At 56.5% G+C, this 11,138-nt stretch overlaps 1 protein-coding gene across 1 annotated transcript in view; it reads right to left on the bottom strand.

Moving 5' to 3' along the window:
- Positions 1-6: 6 nt before the first annotated feature.
- The window catches only part of LOC133355038 (45 kDa calcium-binding protein-like), a 27,905-nt gene continuing 16,773 nt past the window's right edge, over positions 7-11,138 (bottom strand). Inside the window, exons 4-7 of the mRNA XM_061572295.1 lie at positions 9,856-10,013; positions 6,688-6,784; positions 2,756-2,898; positions 7-2,489 (exon numbers count right to left, since the gene is read on the bottom strand). Coding sequence (XP_061428279.1) covers positions 2,337-2,489; positions 2,756-2,898; positions 6,688-6,784; positions 9,856-10,013 — 551 coding nt within the window. The 3' untranslated portion in view covers positions 7-2,336. The remainder of the gene's footprint in view (positions 2,490-2,755; positions 2,899-6,687; positions 6,785-9,855; positions 10,014-11,138) is intronic.

An 11,138-nucleotide genomic window follows, 5' to 3' on the forward strand; every position in this document is an offset into this window, starting at 1 on the left:
CGAACCTCTTTGTCATAGTTGCCCGTAGTAAATGCATTGCAGGTGACAACTGCCAGCGACAGTTGCTATGAAGTTGCCCTTGAATATTATGGCGTTCATCACCCTAACACCACACTCACTGTGCTCTCCACATGTCAACACCCACCCACGGAATCCTGGAAAGTCGGATGGTTTTCCTCTGGCGCTCCTGTGAGGCGAGACTGCACCCACTTGGTCATCAGCATCCACTGAATTAGATTGGCCAACATCAGCAGGTCGGCGATTCCGTCGCGGCCTGCTTGTATTGTACCCGCAGCGCCGCTCGCTCCCACGTGCACAACACGGTAAGGAAGGGTTCGACTCCCGTCGTGGCCCCTCGCGCGCGCCAGTGAGACCCACGGTCACGGCGCGAGGTTACTACTGCGCTCAGCCTTGTCCTGGGCCCCGAACTCAACCGGGGAACGGCGGGAGGCGACGTTCGACCCTTTCGTTGCCGGAAGTCGGTGGTCTCGGAAGGGCCGAGAGAATCGCGCGCTCTCTCTGAGTACGCTCGCTCGGAAACGACAGAAAGGGGTCTCTCTCTCTCCTTCTCACTCCGAGCGCCCCCAAGGACAACACGCAACGGCACGCACGGCGGTGGGGCAGGGGCGGGGCATGGCAGTGGTCTGTGTCAGGAAACACCCCTCCCAGACAGAAATGGACCGTTCCAACCAACAACAAAAAATTAACAGAGCTCTGGTGTCCTGCATGGAATTGGTTACACACAGAGCGGGCTGCCCCCACGGCCCACCAATACGTCGCCAGGGTTGATACTTGTCGTACGGGCGGGGGACTTGCGGCACGTGGGTACGCACCACTGACTGTCTCAGCTTTTGACTTGGCCACTTTTGCGTGGAATTTGAACAAGTGCTTGGGTGACGGGAGAGTACTCGTCCCCCCGCACGACAGGAATGTGGAAGTTCCACCCCAACGGTTCGGGGCTGTGAGCGGGCAAATGAGCACCCAATGCCTCGATGCTCATGAGAGCAGCAGCTCCCTCTCCCGTGATGTTCACCACTTTCAGAATGTACAGAGTTACACCCAACCCGACCACTCTCACGCTTCTTTTTGACGTAACGTCTCGGGGTGGCAGGGTGACGCTGGGGTGACACTCGCGCCTCACAGCAAGCAGGGCCTGGGCTCCATTCCTGACTCGGGAGCCTTTCCGCTTGTTGTTTATGTGTTCCCCCCCTGTCCTATAGTGTGATTGAGAGTGGAGTGTGTATGTTCTCCCCCTGTTCTACAGAGTGTGGAGTGAGTGTAGTTTGTATAATCTCCCCCTGTCCTACAGAATGAGTGAGTGTAGTTTCTATGATCTCCCCCTGTTCTACAGAGTGAGTGTATTTTGTATGATCTCCCCCTGTTCTACAGAGTGAGTGGAGTGGTGTTTGTGTGATCTCCCCCTGTTCTACAGAGTGTGGAGTGAGTGAGTGGAGTTTGTATAATCTCTCCCGGTCCTACAGAATGAATGAGTGGAGTTTGTGTGATCTCCCCCTGTTCTACAGAGTGTGGAGTGAGTGGAGTTTGTATGATCTCCCCCTGTCCTAGAGAATGATTGAGTGGAGTTTGTGTGATTTCCCCCTGTTCTACAGAGTGTGGAGTGAGTGAGTGGAGTTTGTATGATCTCCCCCTGTTCTACAGAGTGAGTGGAGTTTGTATGTTCTACCCCTGTACTACAGTGTGAGTGCTGAGTGTGTAGAGCAGTAGTGTAGTGGTTAGTGCACTGCACAACGAACCCAGCGACCCGAGTCTGATTCCCGCACACGATCAATAACATTGACAAATATCTGAACTGATCCTCAACTTCCCCTTGGGGGGCTCGGTCTTAAATGAGTACCTGGCGCGGTGTGTAAACATCAACACGGGGGAGACAAAGGTGGCCGGGCGTGGTGTTGGCCAAACACGCCCTCGTGTGCCCTTCCAGCCTTCATAGGTGCTCGCTAGCAGCACTTGCCCTGACAGTCTGTGAAGGCTATAACGGGGAGATCTTTTGTCTTAGGAGTGTGTACACTCTCCCCCTCTTCTACACGGGTTGCCAGCCGGATTCACCGATTTCGCCTCCCTCAGCTAAAAATACACACGACATGACCATTGGTGTTGGCCAAATATCTAAATGCAGGAACCCCTCCTGAAAGCGAGTAGACGGCATCCGTGTGCCTTACCTAGGGTCGGTTAAACAAAATCAAACGCTTCTCCCTGTTCAACCTGCGGACGGTTGGCGCACACGGCTGGAACCGCGTCACGGGACCGGAGACTCGGGAAGGCGGGCGGAGGGGCGGTGTGACGGCAGGCGGGCGGTGGCGACGATGCGGGCACGGTCACAGCTCCTCGTGGTGAGCGTACTGCTCCCCGAGCTGCCGCCCGTAGTCCGTGACCTCGCTGGTGAGGAAGAGCTCCTTGTTCTGCACCACCTCGTCGTGCGACAGCTGCCCGTCGCCGTCCGTGTCCATGTGCTCCAGGAGGTGCTCCGTCTGGGGGCGAGACGCCACACCCCGCCGACCTCTCAGCGCCCCCCTCCCGTCGCCAAGACGCGTCGCCGAGTTACGGCGAAAACACTTTCGATCTGTCGCTGAGCGTGTCACCGAGCGTGTGCGTGTCACTGAGCGTGCGTGTCGCTGAGCGAGCGTGTCACCGAGCGTGTGCGTGTCACTGAGCATGCGTGTCGCTGAGCGAGCGTGTGCGTGGCCCTCCGAAAGGAAGCTCTCATCGCGGGCACGGCCCCCCCTCCCACTCTCACCTCGTCCTCGGCCACCTCCAGGTTGTTGGGCATCAGCCAGGAGAGCAGCTCGCTCGGGTTGAGCTTCCCGTCGTGGTCGATGTCGAACTCGCTGGTGAATTTGTCCGTCTCGGTGATCACCCACTCGGGGTCGCTCTCTGCCGCTGTGAGCGCGGTTGGCGGCACAGAGAGAGGGGGGGGGGGAGAGGGGGTGTGGGGAGAGGGGGTGTGGGGAGAGGGGGTGTGGGGAGAGGGGGGGTGGGGAGAGGGGGTGTGGGGAGAGGGGGGGGTGGGGAGAGGGAGGGTGGGGGGGGCAAAGTGGCAGGGGAGGTGCAGAGTTTAAGTCACAGCCACAGCCGAGAGTCTGGGTTCCAATCCGGGTGCCGGACGCCTGCAGTTAAAATGGCGGCAGGGCGGTGGCGGCGGTGACACTCGGTGAGATTCCCCACGCGGGCACTTTTCTGCGAGCGGTTTGCATCTTCTCTCCACCTGCTGCGGACGCGCTCTCTGGGGCAAACGATGGCCGATTGCCGGGACGTACGTGCGGTGAACTTCTTTCGCACCGTACGTAGCCAACCGTGCTTATCGGAGGCACGAGGACAGGCAGTGGAGGGGGTCTCAACGAACCCAGCGGCCAAGGGGGAAGAGAAGACCAAGGGGCAAATGGTGTGATACTGTCGGGGCAGCGTTTCTCAAACTCGTTTGCGCCCCCACGGAGCACCTAGCCCCTCGCTCAACCCTGGTGACATAACGCAATCAATCACTTCTCTTTCTAAATACCAGAAATACAAAATGATTCATACAAACGGAACATAAAAACACATTTTTATTTAAACGCAGCTCTAGGGTTTTTTTTAGGTGTGGGGGCATTTAGATTTTTGGGTAGTTTAATAAGGGTAGTTTTGACTAACCTAATTTTGCAATAAAGTATCCAGAGTAATGCCCATAACAAAAGGTATGAGAACGTCGTCATCATTGTCCGGGTCAAGCTGCGTTGGCATCACAGCCCACGCGGACCACTGCAGGTCCGGGGACCATAATCTGTGGGTCTCATTGTGAGTCTGTGTGTCTCACTGTGAGTCTCACTGTGAGTCTGTCGGTCTCATTCTGAGTCTGTGGGTCTCACTGTGAGTCTGTGGGTCTCACTGTGAGTCTGTGGGTATCACTGTGAGTCTGTGGGTCTCATTGTGAGTCTGTGGGTCTCATTCTGAGTCTGTGGGTCTCACTGTGAGTCTGTGGGTCTCACTGTGAGTCTGTGGGTCTCTCTGTGAGTCTGTGGGTCTCACAGTGAGTCTGTGGGTCTCATTCTGAGTCTGTGAGTCTGTGGGTCTCACTGTGAGTCTGTGGGTCTCACTGTGAGTCTGTGGGTCTCACAGTGAGTCTGTGGGTCTCATTCTGAGTCCTGTGAGTCTGTGGGTCTCTCTGTGAGTCTGTGGGTCTCACAGTGAGTCTGTGGGTCTCATTCTGAGTCTGTGAGTCTGTGGGTCTCACTGTGAGTCTGTGGGTCTCACTGTGAGTCTGTGGGTCTCTCTGTGAGTCTGTGGGTCTCACTGTGAGTCTGTGGGTCTCACAGTGAGTCTGTGAGTCTCTCTGTGAGTCTGTGGGTCTCACTGTGAGTCTGTGGGTCTCACTGTGAGTCTGTGGGTCTCTCTGTGAGTCTGTGGGTCTCACTGTGAGTCTGTGGGTCTCACTGTGAGTCTGTGGGTCTCACAGTGAGTCTGTGGGTCTCACTGTGAGTCTGTGGGTCTCACAGTGAGTCTGTGGGTCTCGCTGTGAGTCTGTGGGTCTCACTGTGAGTCTGTGGGTCTCGCTGTGAGTCTGTGGGTCTCACTGTGAGTCTGTGGGTCTCATAGTGAGTATGTGGGTCTCGCTGTGAGTCTGTGGGTCTCGCTGTGAGTCTGTGGGTCTCACTGTGAGTCTGTGGGTCTCATAGTGAGTATGTGGGTCTCACTGAGTCTGTGGGTCTCGCTGCGAGTCTGTGGGTCTCACTGTGAGTCTGTGGGTCTCACAGTGAGTCTGTGGGTCTCATAGTGAGTATGTGGGTCTCGCTGTGAGTCTGTGGGTCTCGCTGTGAGTCTGTGGGTCTCACTGTGAGTCTGTGGGTCTCATAGTGAGTATGTGGGTCTCACTGTGAGTCTGTGGGTCTCGCTGTGAGTCTGTGGGTCTCACTGTGAGTCTGTGGGTCTCACAGTGAGTCTGTGGGTCTCGCTGTGAGTCTGTGCGTCTCACTGTGAGTCTGTGGGTCTCGCTGTGAGTCTGTGGGTCTCACTGTGAGTCTGTGGGTCTCACAGTGAGTCTGTGGGCCTCACTGTGAGTCTGTGGGTCTCACTGTGAGTCTGTGGGTCTCGCTGTGAGTCTGTGGGTCTCACTGTGAGTCTGTGGGCCTCACTGTGAGTCTGTGGGTCTCATTGTGAGTCTGTGGGTCTCACAGTGAGTCTGTGGGTCTCGCTGTGAGTCTGTGGGTCTCACTGTGAGTCTGTGGGTCTCACAGTGAGTCTGTGGGTCTCGCTGTGAGTCTGTGGGTCTCACTGTGAGTCTGTGGGTCTCATTGTGAGTCTGTGGGTCTCATTGTGAGTATGTGGGTCTCACAGTGAGTATGTGGGTCTCACAGTGAGTCTGTGGGTCTCACTGTGAGTCTGTGGGTCTCGCTGTGAGTCTGTGGGTCTCACTGTGAGTCTGTGGGTCTCACTGTGAGTCTGTGGGTCTCATTGTGATTATGTGGGTCTCACAGTGAGTATGTGGGTCTCACAGTGAGTCTGTGGGTCTCACTGTGAGTCTGTGGGTCTCACTGTGAGTCTGTGGGTCTCACTGTGAGTCTGTGGGTCTCACTGTGAGTCTGTGGGTCTCACTGTGAGTCTGTGGGTCTCACTGTGAGTCTGTGGGTCTCACAGTGAGTCTGTGGGTCTCGCTGTGAGTCTGTGGGTCTCACTGTGAGTCTGTGGGTCTCACTGTGAGTCTGTGGGTCTCATTGTGAGTATGTGGGTCTCACAGTGAGTATGTGGGTCTCACAGTGAGTCTGTGGGTCTCACTGTGAGTCTGTGGGTCTCGCTGTGAGTCTGTGGGTCTCACTGTGAGTCTGTGGGTCTCACTGTGAGTCTGTGGGTCTCATTGTGAGTATGTGGGTCTCACAGTGAGTATGTGGGTCTCACAGTGAGTCTGTGGGTCTCACTGTGAGTCTGTGGGCCTCGCTGTGAGTCTGTGGGTCTCGCTGTGAGTCTGTGGGTCTCACTGTGAGTCTGTGGGTCTCACTGTGAGTCTGTGGGCCTCACTGTGAGTCTGTGGGTCTCACAGTGAGTCTGTGGGCCTCACTGTGAGTCTGTGGGTCTCGCTGTGAGTCTGTGGGTCTCACTGTGAGGCTTTGGGTCTCACAGTGAGTGTGTGGGTCTCGCTGCGAGTCCAGTGGTTTCACTGTGAGTCTTAAGAGCAGGTTGTGGATGAGACCGTCGGGGGTCGTGTGTTGACTTTGCAGCAGCAGCTGCGGGATCTGGTGGAAGGTAAAACTCTTTGGTAGCGAGGGACGGCGGAGGTGGTGATGGTGGTGGTGGAGGTCATGGTATCAACGGTTTGGGCCATGATGGCATCGCTTGAACATAATGACACCTGCCACTCGGCACCTGCCTGTGTGCGTGCGCAGTGGTGGCCCAGCAGCTAGCGCTACGCTGCGCTACGAAACCCGGCAACCCGAGTTCGAATTCCCGCTCACGGACAACACCGGTGACGATTATCTGAATGGCCCACGGCCTTCCCTAGGTGGACTCGGCCTCAAATGAGTACCTGGGTGCGGTGTGTAAACATCGCCACTAGGGAGACAAAGGCGGCCGGGCGTGGTGCTGGCCACCCACCCCCTCGTGTGTCGTGCCGGTCTTTCGTAGGTGCTGTGCTAACAGCCCTTGCCCAACAGTACGTTAAGGCTATACGGGGGATCTTTGTCTTTGTGCGTGCGTGTGGCGTACTCGGGTCCCGGTGGTAGTCTCCGAGGAATTCGGCGAGGTTCACGAAGCCGTCGCCATCCTTGTCGTGCTCCAGCAGAGCCTCCTCCAGCACCGAGTCCTGCTCAAGCGCACAGCGACAGGGACCGTCAATATCGTCTCTCACCCACATCACCCACCAACGTCTCTCACCCACATCACCCACCCACGTCACCCACCAACGTCTCTCACCCACGTCACCCACCAACGTCTCTCACCCACGTCACCCACCAACGTCTCTCACCCACGTCACCCACCCACGTCTCTCACCCACGTCACCCACCCACGTCTCTCACACACGTCACCCACCAACGTCTCTCACCCACGTCACCCACCAACGTCTCTCACCCACGTCACCCACCAACGTCTCTCACCCACGTCACCCACCAACGTCTCTCACACACGTCACCCACCAACGTCTCTCACACACGTCACCCACCAACGTCTCTCACCACGTCACCCACCCACGTCTCTCACACACGTCACCCACCAACGTCTCTCACCCACGTCACCCACCAACGTCTCTCACCCACGTCACCCACCAACGTCTCTCACCCACGTCACCCACCCACGTCACCCACCCACATCACCCACCAACGTCTCTCACCCACGTCACCCACCAACGTCTCTCACCCACGTCACCCACCAACGTCTCTCACCCACGTCACCCACCCACGTCTCTCACACACGTCACCCACCAACGTCTCTCACCCACGTCACCCACCAACGTCTCTCACCCACGTCACCCACCAACGTCTCTCACCCACGTCACCCACCAACGTCTCTCCCACGTCACCCACCAACGTCTCTCACCCACGTCACCCACCCACATCACCCACCAACGTCTCTCACCCACGTCACCCACCAACGTCTCTCACCCACGTCACCCACTAACGTCTCTCACCCACGTCACCCACCCACGTCTCTCACACACGTCACCCACCAACGTCTCTCACCCACGTCACCCACCAACGTCTCTCACCCACGTCACCCACCAACGTCTCTCACCCACGTCACCCACCAACGTCTCTCACCCACGTCACCCACCAACGTCTCTCACCCACGTCACCCACCCACATCACCCACCAACGTCTCTCACCCACGTCACCCACCAACGTCTCTCACCCACGTCACCCACCAACGTCTCTCACCCACGTCACCCACCCACGTCTCTCACACACGTCACCCACCAACGTCTCTCACCCACGTCACCCACCAACGTCTCTCACCCACGTCACCCACCAACGTCTCTCACCCACGTCACCCACCAACGTCTCTCACCCACGTCACCCACCAACGTCTCTCACCCACGTCACCCACCAACGTCTCTCACCCACGTCACCCACCCACGTCTCTCACCCACGTCACCCACCAACGTCTCTCACCCACGTCACCCACCAACGTCTCTCACCCACATCACCCACCCACATCACCCACCAACGTCTCTCACCCACGTCACCCACCAACGTCTCTCACCCACGTCACCCACCAACGTCTCTCACCCACGTCACCCACCAACGTCTCTCACCCACGTCACCCACCCACGTCTCTCACCCACGTCACCCACCAACGTCTCTTACCCACGTCACCCACCAACGTCTCTCACCCACATCACCCACCCACATCACCCACCAACGTCTCTCACCCACGTCACCCCACCGTCTCTCACCCACGTCACCCACCCACGTCTCTCACCCACATCACCCACCCACATCACCCACCAACGTCTCTCACCCACGTCACCCACCCACATCACCCACCAACGTCTCTCACCCACATCACCCACCAACGTCTCTCACCCACGTCACCCACCCACATCACCCACCAACGTCTCTCACCCACGTCACCCACCAACGTCTCTCACCCACGTCACCCACCCACGTCACCCACCAACGTCTCTCACCCACCAACGTCTCTCACCCACGTCACCCACCAACATCTCTAGAAATTCCCACGTGATGATGGTAAGCCACTTGGTTGAGCTATCATTTGTGATAGCCAGGTCGCTTGTGAAAAACAGCTACACAGCTCAGCGGGGCCTTACCTTGACACTTGTTGTAGGAGCTTACCTGCACATGCGCCTAACGATAATCTAGTGCCTCTTGCTCTCCCACTTTGTTTGCAGTGGTTTGTAGATTTGAGCGTTTCGTTTATGACTGTTAAATACCTAATTCGTTAGCTGTGTGATATCCCTCAATGGCCGTGTATTCGTTCTCTGCAATGTTGTAGATACTTAATGTTGAGAACTTATTTCACACCGTACGTCACCAACTGTGCTAATCGGAGGTGCGGGAGAAGGACAACAAACTAAACACGAAAAGTAGTTCTAAAAAAATGAGTTTTTAATCTAGATTTAAAAGTAGATATTTCCAGTGGCTTCCTAATATCGGGAGGAAGAGCGTTCCAGATGGCTGCAGAAGGGCATCTGAAAGCGCCGCGCGATGCAGTGACCGTCTTTGTTCAATGGCCAGCCAGAAGCCGCTGCTACGAGGATGAGTGGAGTTCACGTGATGATGGTTTATGCTCCTTGACGAGATCAGCGAGGTATTGTGGTTCATTTGCAAGCACTTTGTGCGTAATGAACGCCACCTTGTCACGAATCCCATGTTTTTATTTTTGTTGTTGCTGCTGCTGCTCACGCAGCATCGCACGAACTCCTGCGTTAAACAGCCGGGCAACTTGAATGCACGCGACCATCACCAGCGCAACAAATCGAACAGAACTCAATGCTCAGGAGCGGACGCACGCACCACCTAGTGGGGAATTTGTTCGGTGCTTCTTTTTTACAAACCAAAAGGACGCAGGGCCACACTGCCACCGCCACGTAGGTCTGTGCCAGCGGTGGCGTCTCTCCCGAGCCGCACGCTCTTTTAACACACTCAGCGGCGTAACGTAGCAGCGTAACGTAGTAGCGTGCCATCACGGCAGTAGCAAAGAATAAGGAATGTCCCCTCCACATTTAGAATCAACATCACACGTTTCGAGTTGATTGGCTGCTGCTATGATGATGGGCCACTTGGTTGAGCTGCTACCATTTGTGGTGTCCAGGTCGCTTCTGAAAAAGCGAACTACACAGCTCAGTGGGGCCTTACCTGGTAAGGCACACCGTTGTTGAGTTTTAGTGAGCGACCACCAAGAGCCCGGCACGGTCACCTGCATGTAGTCAAACTCCTCGGGGTGCTCGAAGGCGAGGAACTCGGTGATGTTGAGACCCTGGACGCCGTCCGAGTCGGCCTTCCCAAACTTCTTCTTCTCCCTGGCGTAGAGCTGCGGGCGAACAACGCGATCATCGGAGAGCACCGCCGATCGTAATAACGACGACGACGACGACAGTTAGTTGTTGTTGTTGTTGATAAGAGCCACCCTCATTTACGACGTGGCGTCTCAAAAAGTGCACTGCAAGCGATGAGCGACTTGCGCCTCATCTCAACGCGTTTGAAAGGGGGCAGCCCCGATGGCAGCTGTTCCCTGTGTGGCACAAGGTGACTCAGCGCACGTGGCCTGCACATGGGCATTATTCGACCAGTAGGCGGGGGCTATGATTGCCACCGTGCGTGTGTGTGTGTAATTGCAGTGTCATTTTTCCAATTTGTGAAGATTTCGGCCGTGACACCAGAAGCACAACGGCCAACTGGTTTGCGAAGTACACCGGGCGATGATCTGTAACGTGTGCTGTGAAGCGGTCGGCGCATAGTTTTTATGGATAACCCGTTCCCGTGCTGATGACGTACGTGTACGTGTTACGTCATCGGAATGGAATCGTAAGTAAAGGGCACGCAAGAGAGGCGTGTGGCACAGTTGTTGCGCCAGCCATTGTAGGGTGCGGCGGTCGCGTCCGCTACGGTTCTCTGCGGTGAGTTTGCAGTACAATGTCTTTAAAAACGACGGCGCTACTACGCCTCTATAAATAAAAAATTTTGATTCAGCGGTGAACAGGAAACCCACCCCCCCTGCAACTTGCAGGCGACATCGCAGCGGGAAAGGGTTAATAACCGGGGCGGCCTGCCGGATCTAGAACCGCAACGTTTCTGCGGCAAGCGGCTTAGCGAGCTACCCGCTGCGCCACGTCACCGCCCGAGGAATTGAGGAAGCGGCCGAGATCACCGACGGCAAACGGTGCGAGAAGTTCCTCTCGTCCCTCGCGAAACGAGCTCCTGTGCCACCGAAGACAAAGCGTGCGAGACCCACGGGTGAGGGGTGAGGTGAGCGGAGCGGTGAGGGAGGCGGTGACGCAGACGATGATGAATGATGACGTCAGTAAGGCAATGAGGTTGTGGGTTCGATCCCGACCCTGACGCCTGCTGCTGCTGTGTATTGGAGTTTGTGTGTCTCTCTCTTTCTCATCATCATCACGGTGGCTAGGAGATGTTAACTACCTCGCCTGGTATACAGGAGGTCGTGGGTTGTCTCCCGACCCTGACGCCTGCTGCTGCTGT

The sequence above is a fragment of the Lethenteron reissneri genome, chromosome 50 (assembly GCF_015708825.2).
Source record: "Lethenteron reissneri isolate LAM-NWPU_2019-01 chromosome 50, ASM1570882v1, whole genome shotgun sequence".
In the NCBI taxonomy this organism is placed as follows: domain Eukaryota; kingdom Metazoa; phylum Chordata; class Hyperoartia; order Petromyzontiformes; family Petromyzontidae; genus Lethenteron; species Lethenteron reissneri.